The sequence below is a fragment of the Stigmatopora nigra genome, chromosome 23 (assembly GCF_051989575.1).
Source record: "Stigmatopora nigra isolate UIUO_SnigA chromosome 23, RoL_Snig_1.1, whole genome shotgun sequence".
In the NCBI taxonomy this organism is placed as follows: domain Eukaryota; kingdom Metazoa; phylum Chordata; class Actinopteri; order Syngnathiformes; family Syngnathidae; genus Stigmatopora; species Stigmatopora nigra.
Genome location: NC_135530.1, coordinates 1,604,820 through 1,623,844, shown reverse-complemented (window position 1 = coordinate 1,623,844; position 19,025 = coordinate 1,604,820). Strand labels below are relative to the sequence as shown.

The following is a 19,025-nucleotide window of genomic DNA, read 5'->3' as shown; positions in this document are numbered from 1 at the left end:
TAGAGACGGATTTATTTGCAAATGGGTGCAAACACGGCGAGCGCCACGTCTTGTCGTTTGTCGTTTATGTGTGTCGTCTGGCACAATTTGTCTTTTGCACGGATGTGTACGTGGAGGTTTCGCACCTCACAGTATTTGTCACCCAAAACACAGTTGGCGTGTGTGTGTGTGTATGCCAGGATGATTTTTGCATAATAATGAATTGACATGGAATGATGATTAGTACATAACTTAGAGTTTGGAGACCAAATATACTTTGTTTTGAAGTCATTCTTCCAGTAATGATAGTAATGCCAGGTCCTACATCCAATACGAATCAAAAGAAAGATGTAGTTTTTAGCATTTTGATGATTGGTTAGTGTTAGGGCCAATGTTCCCTCTAATTTTTTGTTGGTCTGGGCAGAAAGACAACCTCAGTACCAGTTTGAGTCACATCACCATTGCTCGCCAGTATCACAACTGCCATAAGCAGGTGTATGTCAATGTTCCCTCTAATTTTTCATGTAAAATATGCTGTAAAACACAAAAAAACATAAGAGTGGATAGAGCTACTGCCACTGGTTGCCACGAAAACGGCGCCATCATGGGGAAAGGGGTTAAAAAAATAGTTTGGATTTTATTTACTGCGCGCCATATGATTGCTGCTGCGCAAAGAAGACGAGAGTAATGCGCAATTGCGCACGCGCTCAGCTTAGAGGGAACATTTCCGCCGAGTGAACGCGGGAACGCCGTCATATGCGTGCCAAAAAAAAAGAAAAAAAAGCGGCGTGTTGTCAGGTGTGGGTGGATGTTGCCATGTTTTCAATAATGCATCTGTGCGCGAGCTACCTGTGGGCGGATGACTCTCTCGATGTTCCTCAGGGCCGTGTCGGGGGAGGGGGGCGAGCAGTCTGGAGTGGGGCCCGTGGAGAGGTTGCCATGGTCACCCAGCTCCCCCTGGTCGGCTCCGTGGGACGGGTGACCTTGGAGGGGCGAGAGAGAGAGAGAAAAACCTATTAGGCCACACCCTCATGATGCGCCACATCATTGCATAATGTATTTAAAACCCTCATTGCGTAATGTATAAAACAAGTGTTAGAGTGGAGTAGATGGACAAGAATTCATGAGATTAATTCATACAAAATGTTAATTCATTAGTGGCCATTCACGAGGATAGATGGCCAATCTATTTGAACTGGAAGGGGTGGCAAAAAAAGGACTATCCTAATTGAAAAGACCTGCAAGTCAATATGTTCGTGACCGGACGTTTGGTCACTGGTCTTTTGGTCGCCAGAGAGTTTATTGTTCAAATCAGCTTATAAAATTATATTCATGAGAGAGTTTAATATCTAAGAGAGAGTTTAATATTTAAGTACTGTTTAGCATCTAAGTACCGTTTAATATCTAAGTACTGTTGAAACCGGTTCTCAGAATTATGTTCAAGAGGAAGTTTAATATCTAAATATCTACTGTTTTCAACAGTACTTAGATATGAAACAGTACTGAGATATGAAACAGTACTTAGATAGTAAAAAGTACTTGGATAGTAAACAGTACTTAGATTTGAAACAGTACTTAGATATTAAACTCTCTCATGAATATAATTTTGAGAGCTAGTTTCAACTGTAAACTTCAAAAATCCGGCGACCATAAGTCCGAGCACCACTTGTGCAATTTGCATATTTTCACTTTTTCTGTGTAGGTTTTCTCTGGGTACTCCAGTTCCCTCACAAGTGGTAAAAACAGCTTCAATGCTCACTTAGCAGCTGAGGAAATATATTTGCCCCAAAAAAAGTTGACACTGGTGCCCAATTAGGCTGACAAATTCCCACATTTTAGTGAAGCCCATGGAAATTCCTTCAGTCAGCATCGACCAATTACAGCCTAGACCTAGAGTCACCCCGACATTACTGCCTTGTCTCCCCGTCGGTGTCACTAATCACACAGTCGCTATGGAAACAGGAAAGACAACTCCGCTCCGCCGGGTGGTGGTGAAGAGCAAGCGGCGCCACTTACCGACCGGCAGCAGAGAGTCGGATGGCTGACCCACGTCCAGCGAGCAAGGTTTTTGTGTCACCGAGGTGGTCACCGACTCGTAGGGGTTGTCCTCGTCCTCAGGCGGGAACACGTCCAATGATGGCGACTGTTTGGAGGAAGGGGGGGGGGGGTTAGTGGGCAACAAACATCACATGCCAAAAATTAGATAAGGAAGTCATCTCTCAAGAATGTCAACAATGTAGCCTAGAAATGCCAAACATGAAAGACACTTTTGTGCATGAGAAAAAATATCTTTTTTTTTTGCATATTTGACATGGAAACAATGAGATTGTCAGTGTCTTTTTGATAAAAAATAAATAAATAAAAAATGTATGCAAGGACAGGTCGAATAAGTTCTCTTATCTTGTGTTTTCCAACACAAAAACAAGGACGTTTTCCCAGACGCCACATCGGGTGGCTTTTCCCAAAACATTATCGTCCGTTCTGATTGGCTATGCCAGCCACCCTCCTGACACATTCTTCTTCGTTGTTGCACTCTGGCCTTCACTGCTCTTACAAAATAAATCTTACACTAGCACTACATCACCCACCATGCACCGGACTATCCATCAATTGTATTTAGATATTAAACTCTGTCTCTTATATGTTAAACTCTCTCAATACTGTTTAATATCTAAGTACTGTTTAATATCCAAGTACCGTTTAATATCTAAGTACCGTTTAATATCTAAGGGCGAGTTTAATATCTAAGTACTGTTTAATATCTAAATACTGTTTAATATTCAAGTACTGTTTAATATTCAAGAACTGTTTAATATCCGAGTACTGTTTAATATCTGAGTACTGATTAATATCCAAGTACTGTTTAATATCTAAGTACTGTTTAATATCTAAGTACTCTTTAATATCTAAGTACTGTTTAATATCTAAGTACTGTTTAATATCCAAGTACTGTTTAATATCTAAGTACTGTTTAATATCTAAGTACTGTTTAATATCTAAGTACTGTTTAATATCCAAGTACCATTTCATATCTAAGTACATTTGACCGGCGACCAAAAGACCAGTGACCAAACGTCCGGTCACCAACATCCAACAATCTCATGCGGAATAAAACTGTCAAACTTACAATGTTTACAGCGATGCCCCCAGGAGACAATCAAAAAGGGAGAAATAAAACAACAACAAAAAAACAAGAAAGCCAGAGTCCAGAGTTGGGGATTTCCTCTCGGCTGCAAACGGGAAGTGTAGAATAGACGGAAAGTTGGAAGACTCCTCGCCTCTTTAGATGAAGATGTACTGAAGAAGGAGGCGCTCAATGATAGCAAGTCATTCATTATCCAGCAATCCCCCTCCCACCCACCCAGCGTAACCCCGACGAGGAGATAGCAGACAGAGCGACTTGTGTCCGAGCAGCACAGGAAGCCGGCGGACAAACAAGAGGCCTCCTCTGGATGCTAATTAGCAGCTCGCCAGCGGACGCCTTGCGACTGCTGATTAAAGGACGACTACGTGTGCCAAATCGCCGTTTCTTGAAAATGTCCATAAGAGTTCATAAGCCATCAGATACCGCAATCTGCTGGTATTTCCTTCCACAAGACAACAACAGAGTTTCTCATTGACTCAAGCAAAGGGGGAAGAGTATACTCCATAAAGTGTACGTAGTTCCCGTATAAAACCTTATGGCGGATAATTCATCCTGCAGCATAAAAAGCGTACGAGGAAATAAAACTTTATTGACCCCTGGAGAGCGACACTACATCAACAAGCCGTTGCTGCTCACGGCACGCGTCATAATAAATCACTTCAATTACAGCAGGCCTGTTTGATGTGGAATGCATAGACACACGAGCAAAAGTGGCCCTCCAGCTCTAAGATTTGCTTAAGTATTCATTTGGAGTGTACACTTTCACACTAGAAAAGAGATGCAGAGGAATTCTTAGCACAAAAATACGGTGCTAGGACGTATGGGCCCCGTTCTTTTAGTCGCAGGTCAAAGAGTTTAATACCAAAGTACTGCTTAATATCGAAGTACTTCTTAATATCTAAGTACTGTTTAATACCTAAGTACTGTTTAATATATAAGTAGTATTTAATATCTAAGTACTGTTTAAAATCTAAGTACTGTTTAATATCTAAGTACTGTTTACTATATAAGTAGTATTTAATATCTAAGTACTGTTTAATATCTAAGTACTGTTTAATATATAAGTAGTATTTAATATCTAAGTACTGTTTAAAATCTAAGTACTGTTTAATATCTAAGTACTGTTTAATATATAAGTAGTATTTAATATCTAAGTACTGTTTAATATCTAAGTACTGTTTAATATATAAGTAGTATTTAATATCTAAGTACTGTTTAAAATCTAAGTACTGTTTAATATCTAAGTACTGTTTAATATATAAGTAGTATTTAATATCTAAGTACTGTTTAAAATCTAAGTACTGTTTAATATCTAAGTACTGTTTAATATATAAGTAGTATTTAATATCTAAGTACTGTTTAAAATCTAAGTACTGTTTAATATCCAAGTACTGTTGAAACCAGCTCTTAAAATTATATTCATGAGAGAGTTTAATATCTAAATGTCTACTCGTTTTAACAGTACTTAGATATTTAAAACAGTACTTAGATATTTAAAACAGTACTTAGATATTTAAAACAGTACTTAGATATTAAACTCTTTCTCTTTAATACCTAAGTACTGTTTAATATCTAAGTACTGTTTATTATCCAAGTACTGTTTATTATCTAAGTACTGTTTATGATCTAAGTACTGTTTATTATCTAAGTACTGTTTATTATCTAAGTACTGCTTATTATCTAAGTACTGTTTAATATCTAAGTACTATTTAATATCCAAGTATTGTACCAGAATTATACCTTCACATTCCATTAATATGATCTGTAAATGTGAGTGTTATGTTTACCGGCGACATGTTGGAGAAGCCCAGGTTGTGGCAGCCATTACAGGGGGTCAGAGCATCCCAGAATCCAGCGGGGCCGCAACCTCTCTCGCCCCGGTCATCGTCATTGTCCTCCTCGGGGACCACGGCTTGGGACGGACTGGGTCGCTGCGGAAATACATGCAACATTAACTGATTGGACGGCCACTGGGGTCAATGAGTTTTACATCATGGAGCTCCAATTTTTTTCATATGCTACGAGGGTCCCTGTACATTGATACTCGGACGTTTGGTCGCCCGGACGATTGGTCGCCCAGACGATTGGTCACCCAGACGGTTGACCGTCGGGCGATTGGTCGCTGGACGTTTGGTGGGTGACATATTAAAGGCACTTAAAATAAATGGTGCGGTAATGCTAGTGCACCGTGTGCAATGAAGCGAGTATGTTTTATTCACGACGGTGGCGGAGGCCACCCGTCGACATGCTCGCCTGGAGGGGTTCCAACACCCACGTGCACCCGGGGTGCGGCTAAGAGATGATTAAGTGAGCCAAGCTGCAAAAGGGTGTGTGTGTGTGTGTGTGTGTTGAAACCTTTTTCGTTTTTTTTTCATTTTGGCTGCAATAAACTCATCTGTCTCATATTGCCCCCTGTTGGCACACTCGAACAAGTGCAAGAAGGGGAATTTCACCGCTTTTAAAGTGGAAAAAAACCCACGGGCCGGTTTTACCTTGGCGATGCGTGTCAAGGTGCCGTTGGGCGCCTCTTCGTCCGACAGCCGCCCGCTGCCGGAGCTGTCCATGGAATGCGAGGAGATGGTGTGGCAAAGCTCTTCGAAGGAATAGTCGCCATCGCGGCACTTTTTCATCTCGTGCAGCAGCTTGGACAGCTCGCTGGTCACCGCCTCGTCTGGAAAAGCGTAGGAAATACTGTATTTTCACCACTATAAGGCGCACTTAAAAAGTCTTACATTTTCTCCAAAATAGGGGCCTTATAATCCAGTGTGTTATATATATGGAAAACGAATAAAATGTTTCATTCTTTGCGGGTGCGCCTTATAATGCGGTGCGCCTTATAGTCGTTAAAATACGGTAGGTTGGACGTCATTTTGAGTGGAATTACCAATAATTATCAAAAAATTGTGTGACTCTATGGAACTTTTTGGTGTATTTTTACAAGGATGATATATTTAGGTGCAATAGTTTTGCCATTCTGCAACTAACTAGCTCAGGCTATGGCTCGGGAGCCACGTGTGGCTCTTTGGATGAGTGCATCTGGCTCTTTGCTAACCTGTGAGCTAAAATATGGAAATCGCTGATGACAGAACTAAGATTTTACATTTAGAACTGCTTTAATTGTCATTTTTTTGCATGTAGACTTTTCTGTAATTCATCCTCTCATTGATTAGCAACAGCATAAGAATATTTATAGAAATACTCATTTTTTCCACTTTAAAAGTGGTGAAATTACAAAAAATGGATAATGCACTCGTTAACATGTATATAATTTGACTTTTAAATTCCTAGTATGGCTCACAAGGTATAACATTGGAAAATATGAATTGTTTGTGGCTCTCTTCGTTAAAAAGGCCCACAGGGGGCAGTAGAGTACCAAACGAATTATGGCGTGGACGCCGCAGTTGAGAAAAATTGTCAATGGTTTAACTCGTTGGCTGCCGTGTCCAATTTTTTTCTATGCAGGAGATCTGGAAGCTAGCACTAATCAGTCGTAAAAACGTAAATGTAACGAAAAAGCTGACTTTTGTGCCTGATGGACGGTGACGCCGATGGCGAAGAAATGGAGGTGCGGGGAACCGGGATGGGACACTTGCGAACGGGTTCTTCCGTCATACTGCGGCGCTCCATTTCCTCCGTCACATGTGCTACAAACAAAAAAAAAAGAAAAGGAGAAAAATGCGTGTGTTAATTACGGCCGGCAATCCAATCAGCCGTCAATGGCGCTTCTTTTCAGAGTTAAAATGGGCGGTGTGCAACAGGAAATGCTGGGCAGCTGATCTTTTCACTCGCAGCTGCATGTGTGTGTGTGTGTTGTGATATTCACAATTCAGTGTGTGATGAGTATGTTAATACTTTAGTCCTTTTTTTCTGTTTATGTTTCATATGTACTGTTAACGGATGCACTTTTTTATATGTATCGTATCTTGTGCTGAGCCGGCCCATCTGTCACATTTTTAAAGTCAATGTGGTGGCCCCCGGGCCGAAAAGTTTGCCCACCCCTGGTCTACACATACATTTGTGTGGGTGTTACCTTGAATGAGAGCGGTGATCTGCTGAGATTTGACCGCAGGATGTTCTCTGAGGATGTCCAGAGCTGTTCTTCCCTGGCTATCCCGCAGATTGGTGTCAATTCCTTAACAAAAACAAAGGCAAAGTCATGGAAGAAATACTAAGGGTGAGGTAACATAAAAATGACAGATTCTTCGATATATCCAGATAATATATTGCATTTACTGTTGAAGCCTGCTCTCAAAATTATATTCATGAGACAAAGTTTCATATCTTAGAGAGATAGTTTAATATCTTAGAGAGATAGTTTAATATCCAAGTCCTGTTTAATATCCAAGTACTGTTTAATATCTAAGTACTGTTTAATATCCAAGTACTACTGTTTAACATCTAAGTACGACTGTTTAATATCTAAGTACTACTGTTTAATATCTAAGTACTACTGTTTAATATCCAAGTACTACTGTTTAATATCTAAGTACTACTGTTTAACATCTAAGTACTACTGTTTAACATCTAAGTACTACTGTTTAACATCTAAGTACTACTGTTTAATATCTAAGTACTGTTTAATATCTAAGTACTGTTTAACATCTAAGTACTGTTTAATATCCAAGTACTGTTTAATATTTAAGTACTGTTTAATATCTAAGTACATTTTACCAGCGACCAAAAGACCGGCGACCAAATGTCCAGTCACCCCCCGTCTCAATGGGAATCGCACCTGAGTCGAGCAGAAGTCGAACTACGTCCGTCTTCCCAAAGAGGGCGGCTTCATGGAGGGCGCTGCCATTTTCTGTCTGTAAAAGTTAAAAATAATCGATGACTGAAGGGGGAATAGCCTTCCCAGCAGAGGGATCCAAAATAAATCCACTAGCTCCATTCTGAAAACGTATAAAAACATTTACTTGCAGACTTCTTTCCAAACCCCAAACTCTAAAACACAGGACGCGATCTACTTGTGCTCCCGCTTCTCTTACTTTTTCCAACAACCCCCCTGAAATGGAGAAGAACTTCCTTCCCCGTTTCCCGTAGTGACGCCGTTCGAGAGGAAGCCGGCCGGGAAGGCCACTCTCGCTCTTCCACGGCTTCCACCAATTGAACGGACCAGTTCATTGAGAGGGGAAGTGTGTTACCTGCCCGTTCTTGAGCAGGTTTCGCTACCATCACCCGAACAGGGGTTTCCCCTTCTTAACACGCACCGGGCGAGCGAGGAAGAAGCCAGAGAGGGAGAGAGAGAGAGAGTGTGACGAGTGTAACCCTGCCATAAATTATTCATGCGCACTCAAGCAAGCAGACCTTTATGGCTTGACTCCAATTACTGACCTACACACACATACACACACACACACACACAGTAAAGTACTTCCCACCCATGGCAATTTATGCGGTTACATCATTGCAGCTGAAGAGAAGCCCAACTTGCGCTTTAATTTGAGGCCGAACTGGACATCTAAATCTTTATAATGACCCACCACCAATGTTCCCTCACAATTGCGTACTACTCTCGTCTTCTTTGCGCAGCAGCAATCATATGGCGTGCAGTAAATAAAATCCAAACTTTCTTTTTTTTACTCCTTTACCCATGATGGCGTTGTTTAATTTAATTGATCAAAGCAATAATGCAATTGCAATTGTTCGTTTTAACAAATGTAGAAATCATATGCAAAAGTACTGTATTTTTTGCAATATATACTTGAGGATTGCATTTCAAGTCTTTTAACACGTTTGCCTTGATAAAATCAAGACTTACCACACAGTTGACGTCCATGCCTGCCTCGAGGAGCGTCTGCGCCGTGCTGCGGTGGCCATTGCGAGCGGCCAAGTGAAGCGGCGTGTGGTGCCGGTTGCGCACCCCCATCAGGTTGGGGTGCGCGCTCACCAGCATGCACACCACCTGCAAGGAGTAGAGAACATTGTCATTGGCCGAAGTGGATTTTCACTCCCGTTCCCCAAAAAAGATTCCCAGTCCATTCTAATTCTGCCGGATCCTGTATGTATATATGTACTTATCTATATGTATGTGTAAGTATATGTGTGCTAATATATGTATGTGTATGTATATATGTGCTTATATGTATTTGTATGTATATATGTGCTAATATATGTATGTATATATGTGCTAATATATGTATGTATATATGTGCCTATCTATATGTATATGTATATGTGCTTATATGTATTTGTATGTATATATGTGCTAATATATGTATGTATATATGTGCTTATCTATATGTATATATGTGCTTATATATGCATGTATATATGTGCTTGTATATATGCATGTATATATGTGCTTGTATATATGCATGTATATATGTGCTTGTATATAAGTATGTGGATGTATATTTGTATGTGGATGTATATATGTGCTTATATAAGTATGTGTATATATGTGCTTATATATAAATATATATGTGTATGTATATATGTATAGATGTGCTTATATATAAATCTATATGTGTATGTATATATGTATATGAGTTCAATATCTAAGAGTGAGAGTTTAATATCAAAGTACTGTTGAAAACAGTAGATATTTAGATATTAACCTCTCTCTCTCACTAATATAATTTTGAGAGCTGGTTTCAACAGTACTTAGATATCAAACAGTACTCAGGCCGGCGACCAAACAAATTTTGACCGCAGGATTACCCGAAATAATTAATGCACTAGTCGGCGCGTAGACATAATCCGACAGTCAACGAATGAAGGCCGGTATAACCTGCAGGCGTCCGTAGAGCGCAGCCAGGTCGAGGGGCGTCTCCTGCCGGCTGTTCCTCATAGTGGGGTCCGTCAGCTCCTGGAGAAGCACCGACACTACCTCGGAGTGGCCGTACTGCGCGGCGCAGTGCAGCGCCGTCTCGTGCTCCAGGTTCTGCCAAAAAAGAATCCATTGAAGGAATTCAATAAGAGTAGAGAGGGAGAAGAGAGGCGCAATGTTTACTATACTTTTTACTTGAATGATGAGTGATGAGTATACTAATACTTTAGTCCTTTTTTACTGTTTATCTTTCATATGTACTGTTAACGGAGGCACTTTTTTATTTGTATCATATCTTGTGCTGACCTGGCCCATCTGTCAAATTTTTAAAGTCAATGTGTCCCCCCCTGGGGCCAAAAGTTTGCCCACCCCTGCCCTAAACCCTTTAAATATAATCAATTTTGTATAAAATATCTATGTAAGCCAATTAAATGAATAAGAAACGCCAAGACATAGTAGCAGCTGAGTAAACATACTTACACAGGCATGTAAACACAGAACTTAAAATAACTTATTGTTATTACTAACAATTAATTAGCCAAAAATGGCAGAAATTCCTCTGTTTTCAGATCAGCACCCAACACCTACTTCCAGACTAGATTGATCGTCGTTCACCAAGCGTAATATCGCTTTAATAACTGGCCCGTGGCATTTCATGAAAGCGTAATGGTGCACCGGGAACGCGCCGTCATCCATCATGACCAGAGCGGGATGCCGGAGTGCCGTTTGCGCGACAAACCAGTGTAATTAGGAGTACATTACTCGCAAGAGTGGCGGCAGTTTAAGAAAAAAACATAATGGATGCGCTGTATTTAGAGCCAATAACCACACGTTGACTGCATTAGTCGCTCCATTATCGACGCGACGGAGGGGAGAAGCGCATCGCATCGGGCACTCAACCATCTTTGATTTGGAGATTGGGTTCTTCCAAACTGAAAAGAGGGATTTTAAACTCTTTCAGTACCAAGTGGGATACACTTATGTGGTTATGTTCATTCTTCTGCAGTGCATTTAAATGCGTCTGTCACTCACTAGTTCCCGTTTGGTGGCGCGGACGTTTGGTGGCCCGGACGTTTGGTGGCCCGGACGTTTAATGGGCCCGGACGTTTGGTGGCCCCGGACGTTTGGTCGCCGGGACGTTTGACAACATGACAGGGAGTTTACTGTTGAAATCAGCTCTCAAAATTATATTCATGAGAGCGAGTTTAATATCTAAGTACTGTTTAATATCTAAGTACTCTTTAATATCTAGGTACTGTTTAATATCCAAGTACTCTTTAATATCCAAGTACTGCTTAATATCCAAGTACTGTTATATCCAAGTACTGTTTAATATCCAAGTACTGTTTAATATCCAAGTACTGTTTAATATCCAAGTACTCTTTAATATCCAAGTACTCTTTAATATCCAAGTACTCTTTAATATCCAAGTACTCTTTAATATCCAAGTACTCTTTAATATCTAGGTACTGTTTCATATCTAAGTACTGTTTCATATCTAAGTACTGTTTCATATCTAAGTACTTTTTCATATCTAAGTACTGTTGAAAACAGTAGATATTTAGATATTAAACTCTCATGAATATCATTTTTGAGAGCTGGTTTCAACAGTAAACTGTCATGTTATCAAATGTCCGGCGACCAAACGTCCGGGCGACCAAACGTCCGAGTACCCAAGAACGCTAGCTAATTCTACAATCATTGGAAACAAGCATGGATTTTTCCACCCCTCACCTGCTGGTTGACTTGGCAGCGCGAAGGCCCGTGTCGGATGAGGATGCGCACGATGTCTACGTCACCCCGCCAGGCGGCCAAATGCAGCGGGACGCAGCCTTTGCTGTCGGAAACGTCGGCAGACGCCTCGAACTGGAGCAGCTTCAGCACCACCGTCCTGCGGGATAATTCAAATTAAGAATAGGCGCCTTTACGTGTGTGGGAGACATCAACAAGTGGCGTGACTATTTAACGGGTAAAAGTCGGCGGTCCGTATCGGGAAGTCCCCAGCAGAGTGGCGCCTCATTTGCATTCCAAATGTCAGCGGGAGAAGTCGAGCGAGAAGCGGTGCGGGCTAATGAGCTGCTAATTTCAATCATACAATGGATGATGCTGAGATGCAAAAAAAAATAAAAACGGATAATATTGCAGCTGCCATTTTTCATTTGTAGCCAGCCCTCCCTCCCCGGTCTGTTCATTTGCAGCAGGAAATCCACATAATTGCCCCCAAAACACATTTTTAATCCCCAATCTTTGGGAATTTGGGCTAATCCCTTCGCCGTAAACGTGGTGGTGTGAAGAGCTTGTTTTTCAAGGGGCAGAACATTTACCGCTTTCAATTAGCGATGTTTTGCTTTAAAGCAGACTACCAATCTTATTATCCTATTGTGACATGACATTGAAAAGATATGCTATGTCCGCCATGTTGGTCGGTGACCGGACGTTTGGTCGCCGGTCAAATGGTGACAGAAAGTTTACTGTTGAAACCAGCTCTCATAATTATATTCATGAGGGAGAGTTTAATATACAAGTACTGTTTAATATCTAAGTACTGTTTAACATCTAAGTACTGTTTAATATCTAAGTACTGTTTAACATCTAAGTACTGTTTAATATTTAAGTACTGTATAATATCTAAGTACTGTTTCATATCTAAGTACTGTTTGATATTTAAGTACTGTTTAATATCCAAGTACTGTTTCATATCTAAGTACTGTTTCACATCCAAGTACTGTTGAAACCAGCTCTGCAAAATTATATTCATTTAAAATCTAAATATCTACTGTTTTCAACAGTACTTAGATATTAAACTCTCTCTCATGAATATTATTTTGAGAGCTGGTTTCAACAGTCATTAAATATTAAACAGTCTATCACACAGACTGCCCGATAATAATTAAAAATACTAAAACAACTTCAAATTAAATCTGTTCGGTTAGTTTTTTTTAAAGTGGAAATAAATAGAAGCTATTACTTGAGCCAAAGGCAGTTTGCATAGTGAGGATGTTTACTCGTGTGTTCCGACGTGAAGGGAATGCCAATGATGGCGGTTGCCCTTTCATTCTTGCTTCCTATCAATCACGCTGGTCGCTTGGAGGCGGAACTAATTGTCCCCCCGCTTTATGTTTCTGCACACGTCACCACCGGGGTGGGGGGGTTTCACGCTACCTGTGTCCGTTGAGGGCGGCGTGATGCAACGGCGTGTATCCCGAGCTGTCCGTGCAGTTGACGTTGAGGCCCTTCCACATGCTGTCGAGACAACAACAACAACAAAAATTTAAGGTAACACATATGCATAGAAATGTAACGTTTTTATTATATGATATTTAAGCGCTAGTGGCACAAATTGGCTGAATTCCAGCCCGATCAAGGGTCGAGGAATGAGATCTAAACAGGTCCCGACGACAAGAAGAGGTTAGCCGACCTCAGTGTAGTGCGTCTATTGATGCTTTGATTCATCGAGGAAGTAGTTGGGAGGCAACATGCCAACACTCCCTTCCCATAATGCACCTTGACAAGCCATCACTTTACTTAACGAATTAATCAATCAGAGGGAAAGCATTTGGGATGAAGCCAAATAGCCACAACAGATGCTTCCGTCAATTCGTCTATTGAGTAATTGACACATTTTGCAGTCTTTTTTTTAACCAAAAAACGTGGGCCGGGTCAGCACAAGATAGGATACATATAAAAAAGTGCATCCGTTAACAGTACATATGAAACAGAAACAGGAAAAAAAAGTACTTAAGTATTAACATAATCATCACTCATCATTAAAGTAAAAAGTGTAAAGTACAAAGTATAAAGTATAAAGTACAAAGTAAAGTATAAAGTACAAAGTGAAGTATAAAGTACAAAGTATATATTATAAAGTAAAGTACAAAGTATAAAGTACTAAGTAAAGTAAAAAGTATAAAGTACTAAGTAAACTAAAAAAATATACAGTACAAAGTAAAAAGTATAAAGTACAAAGTACAAAGTAAAGTAAAAAGTATAAAGTACAAAGTACAAAGTACAAAGTACAAAGTACAAAGTAAAGTAAACAGTATAAAGTACAAAGTACAAAGTAAAGTAAAAAGTATAAAGTACAAAGTACAAAGTAAAGTAAAAAGTATAAAGTACAAAGTAAAGTATAAAGTACAAAGTACAGTAAAAAGTATAAAGTACAAAGTAAAGTAAAAAGTACAAAGTAAAGTAAAAAGTACAAAGTAAAGTAAAAAGTATAAAGCACAAAGTAAAAAGGAATATATTAAGAAATATTAAAATGTCATTTAAAAAAAGACGCTGCCGTGATTTATCTCGCTCCGTTCCCCCGCTGCATTGTCGCTGCAAGCGCGCAAATATTTGGCGGCGGCCCAGCGACCAGTCAGAAACAATGCCTATATATGGCGCGAAAGGAGCCTCCGCCACTCGGCTATCTCCCGCCAAAGAAGCCGTCGCAGATGGTGCGTGTCGCCACGGCAACCGGCCGTCCCGGGATGATTCAGCGGCTAAAGCCAAAACCGAGTGGGCTTTTTTTTTGCTGATTCTTTGTTTTTGAAGGGCCGCATTCCATCAATTCGCTCAGTCTTTTTGCACCAAGAGGCCGTCGGAATGAACGCCAACTCTCACGCTGCTATAAATACACAACAGTTATGGCACGCTAGCACTCGTCGCCGAGGACGATGGCGTTTGAGCTCAGCTGGCGTGAAAGATGCGCCGATAATTACAAATCCGCCTGCTATATGACCCAGTTGACACGTGCGATACAATCGGCGCCAACGTTGCGTCAACGCGGAATATGGCTGAAATGCGAAGGCATATGTCGACATCTTGTCAAGGGGCGGAAACACGAAAAAACTAGCATAGCATGGTGCCATATTTTAAATATTTTGAGGGAACGTTTTATACTAAATTACTGAATACTGCCTTTTTACTTGACTTTGTAGTACTTTTTACTTTAATAATGAGTGATGAGTATGTTAATACTTTAGTCTTTTTTTCTGTTTATGTTTCATATGTACTAATAAATAAAATCTGAGGGAAAAATGCTACTCAAATTTAATTAAAACAAAAGGGAAAAAAAAAAAATATATATATATATATATATATAAATAAAAAACATAGATGGACTATAAACAACTCCCCCAACGAGATCCCTCAGGCTTTGACGGCACAAAAACGCTCGCACGGGAAGGACGCAAGTGACTCAGCTGAGATGGGAAAGGGCACAAAAGGGAGGAAGCAGGGAGGGAGCGACCTTTGGGGGGAGCGGGGCCACTTGGGGCCAATGAAACAGGAATTAAAAAGGATGATGAGTCAAGGTACATCGTGTAAATCATGCTCTAATGGTGACGTGGAGCCTTCAACACGCCGCCAGTGCAATCCACCTGTTCACAAATATGGAAATTGCTGGTGACAGAACTGAGATATTACATCTAGAAGTGCTTTAATCTTCATTTTTTTTGCAGTAGACACTTCTGGAATGCATCCTCTCTTTGATTAGCAACAGCATAAGAATATTTTGAAAAGTATTTATTTTATTCCACTTTAAAAGTGGTGAAATAACAAAAAAATGATAAGGCACTCTTTTGCATGTATGTATTTTGACTTTTAAATTCGTAATATGGCTCACAAGAAAAAAAAAAAAATATATATATATATATATATATATATATGTACACATGTATGTGTACATGTGTACATGTGTACATGTGTATAAATAAATATATAATGTATTTATTCTGCTGTTCTTTTTTCAAATGACTTGTAGGTTGCAAACGAATTCCCTTTGAAATGTGCCTTCTCACGTGCTGATATTTACACTAGCACAGAGTATATTTTGAAAGTATTTCTTCTCTCTCGTGACTCAACGAGACACTGGAGCTCCTGACTAAGCACCCAGAACAAACCCACCTAACTCCCTCTCTTCCGCCCCCCCGGCGGGATTCAGCCTTATGTCGTTCCTCTCCTGTCCTTCCATCGTCCTACCTTTCTTCTTCTTCTTTCTTTTGTTTTCATTCGTTCACGCTTGTTATCTGCCAGAGCCATTATTTTTTTTCCCCAGGACGGCCATTTTGCAGATTGTCCTTCTTCGATATTTAGGTTTGAAAATGGAGCGTGTCATTTTCTTTCTCCCCCCTTTGTAATCATGCTCACTAATGTGAATGATGAATTGATTGTGGGATGGATTTTAGCTCATGTTTCTTGCATTGGTTACATTTTGCTAATGGACTTTAGTAGCTGGGACTAAAGTATATTCTGAGTTATTTTTCTTTTGTCTTAATAGACAGCGGAATTAAGTTTTTGGACGTTATTGGACACATTTGTCCATGTCTGGGGTTTGACCAAAAGCCACAAACAATTCATATTTTTCAATGTTATTTCTTGTGAGACATACTACAAATTTAAAAATCAAAATACATACATGCAAAAGAGTGCCTTATCCATTTTTTGTAATTTCACCACTTTTAGAGTGGAAAAAAATAATATTTTTAAAAATATTCTAATACTGTTACTTATCAATGAAAGCAGTTCTACATATAATATCTCAGTTCTGTCACCAGCAATTTCCATATTTTAGCTCACAGCTTAGCAAAGAACCAGATGCATTCATCAAAAGAGCCACATGTGGCTCCCGAGCCATTGTATTCCCTACCCCTGTATTATACAATCATTATAACCACATTAGCGTAAATTGCCGAGTCTGTGTATTTAAGAAGATGATGAATATCTCATTTTTCATTGAGTAGTTGAAAAGCAGATGAATTTTTGATGTCGCTCACTAAAAAAGATGAATCTGGCGCATATTTCAGCCACTTTATACTGCACCACTGTTAGCATCATGATGTGAAATACTGCTTCCTGTTATTAGAATGAGCTCATTCGCCCCCATACACAGTCTCCCCCGTGTGTAAAATAGTCCAAACATGGAGAAGGTGGCCAATTAAAAAGCAGTATGAAACCTAGCCTTCTCTGGGGAGTCACTTAAAGCAGCATGTTTGTTTGCTAAAGAGGAGGAGAGAAAGAGAATCCCACAAAGACAAACTAACAAAGCGGGCTTCCCTGAATATGAGAAACTAACGTGCAATGACTCATCATTTGGAATCTGAGGCTCAATCCAAAGTTTTGTGTGGAAATGGGACTCAAATAGTTGAAAGTTGTTCTGTAACAATGATACCAGTGTTTGGAGGAGAACACAGTAAGCGGGTTACGGGATATTTCGGAGTCGGACAAACTTGACGTGACCCTGGCCGTGAGTGACATCATCTGGTATTCGCTTCCAGGGGTGCTCGCTCGCTCGTCTTTTCCGTCGTTCGTTCGTTCGTTCGTTCGCTTCCCAAAGAGCCAACCTCATGACTCAGGAATGCTGAGAGAGAGGCCTTAACATGGGAAAAAAATATGCGGGTAGCGTGCAGTATTGTGTGTTTCCAGTCCGGCTTTGGCGGTGATAGACAGGCAATCCGAATAGATGGTGCTTGGACGTTTGGTCGCCAGATGTTTGGTCGCCGGTCAAATGGTGACAGAGAGTTTACTGTTGAAACCAACTCTCAAAATTTATGAAAGACAGTTTAATATCCAAGTACTGTTTAATATCTAAGTATATTTGACCGGCGACCAAAAGTCCAGTCACGGAATAGATTGGACATCAGCATTAAACTCCATGCAACACTCCACCGATAGCATGAAACAGAGTGCACATCATGCTTGGAATTTACTTTTGAACATTTAACAGTCTGAAATTACAGGATAGCGAGCATCAATCTGGCAAAATGGCATTGCAAGGGTCAAAAGGTGGACTAGTTAGCCCCTTGTCTAGATACCCAGAGGGCTCCCAGCTTCTTTGATCTCTCTAATCACCTGTGAAATATGCTGCAGGGATGGGAGGAGGCAAGGCGACCAATCACTTGAGCACTGTTTAAGCTTTGTAGTGCTTTACATTGCTCTTTCATGGACATCAAGTCGTTATTTTTTTTACTTTAAAATGTTTTTTTTTCAATAAGTCAATCATCAATATGCTCATCAATGCTGATTCAGAGACATTTAAATAAATAAAGTCCAACTCACCTCAGCAGATTGGGCAGTGGAATAGATCCAGAGCCCGAACCCAGCAAGCCCTTCCTTCCGCTCAACAGCTTCTCCACCACGGCCACGTTCCCGGTACGGGCGGCCTCCAGGAGCTCCTGCTCCTTGCCCATGCCGAGTGGTGCAGGACGACGCCGGGGCAGCGAGAAGCACGATGTCCCATCAAATCAGTCCCCGTTTGCTTCCACCCGGATGTTGCAGATCACGGCGTCCCCACCACGCGTGCAGTCCTCCCCGTTCATCAAGACTACGGGAGCTCCAACACCACCTCCTCCTCCTCCTCCTCTTATTCTTCCTTCAAGGGAACCCGTTGTGGAAGATCCAAAGTGCTTTCCGTTCCCTCGATCGAGGCTCCACTCCGATTCCGTTGGGACGCGTGCGTGTACACGCCGGGAAGACGATCTTTTAGCCGGCCGTCGATCCGTCCTTCCGTTCGTCCGTCCACCTTTCGCTCCTTCCGTACTGGCCGGTGCCCCCTGATTGCAGACAGGTGTCACGCTCGCGTGATCCCTGCACTTAGTTTCCGGTTGAAGCTGAAAAAATAAAAGACTAACCGGAACAGAAATGGTGACGTACACTGCCGCTTCGGTAGTTTTCCTGGTGGACACACAGACAAGCATACTAGTAAAGCAACAAGCTAACACAACACAAAGTAATCAAGAGTATAAAGTATTCCCAATATTTAAGTAGTAAAAGTGTTTCTGTGTTTTGATATCAGTCCTATTACAGGCGATCGAAGTTGGGGTCAAGCCGTAACCGACAAGCTTTAATGACACACTTCTCGTATATAATCCTTAAAATTAAAGGCAATTTTGCCACTCATTCTGTGCACAACGTGCTATAGGCCATAAATTAGTGATGTCTTGTTCTGAAAGTCGAATTGGTTACTTCCTGATCAGTCTGGGCGTGGAGAATATCACTGCCCGATTATGACCAAATGCTATTTTGCATGCTCGAGATGACATCACTTCCTCTCAAGCGATGACGCAAGACGTAGATGTAACGAGATTTGACGTTCTATGTACATACACATCCCTGCAACGTATGTGTAAACATAGATGGCACCGCATG

General features: G+C 40.8%; 1 protein-coding gene across 2 annotated transcripts in view; it reads right to left on the bottom strand.

Moving 5' to 3' along the window:
- anks1b (ankyrin repeat and sterile alpha motif domain containing 1B) overlaps positions 1 to 18,587 on the bottom strand; it is a 41,879-nt gene extending 23,292 nt beyond the window's left edge. Inside the window, exons 1-12 of one of the 2 annotated variants that reach the window (XM_077709441.1) lie at positions 17,937 to 18,587; positions 13,059 to 13,139; positions 11,631 to 11,787; positions 9,858 to 10,010; positions 8,886 to 9,029; positions 7,857 to 7,932; positions 7,155 to 7,256; positions 6,646 to 6,768; positions 5,617 to 5,795; positions 4,912 to 5,055; positions 1,996 to 2,122; positions 829 to 962 (exon numbers count right to left, since the gene is read on the bottom strand). In XM_077709441.1, coding sequence (XP_077565567.1) covers positions 829 to 962; positions 1,996 to 2,122; positions 4,912 to 5,055; positions 5,617 to 5,795; positions 6,646 to 6,768; positions 7,155 to 7,256; positions 7,857 to 7,932; positions 8,886 to 9,029; positions 9,858 to 10,010; positions 11,631 to 11,787; positions 13,059 to 13,139; positions 17,937 to 18,067 — 1,551 coding nt within the window. In that variant the 5' untranslated portion in view covers positions 18,068 to 18,587. The remainder of the gene's footprint in view (positions 1 to 828; positions 963 to 1,995; positions 2,123 to 4,911; positions 5,056 to 5,616; positions 5,796 to 6,645; positions 6,769 to 7,154; positions 7,257 to 7,856; positions 7,933 to 8,885; positions 9,030 to 9,857; positions 10,011 to 11,630; positions 11,788 to 13,058; positions 13,140 to 17,936) is intronic. The other variant, XM_077709440.1, reaches the window with a different exon arrangement.
- Between the last annotated feature and the right edge of the window lie 438 nt (positions 18,588 to 19,025).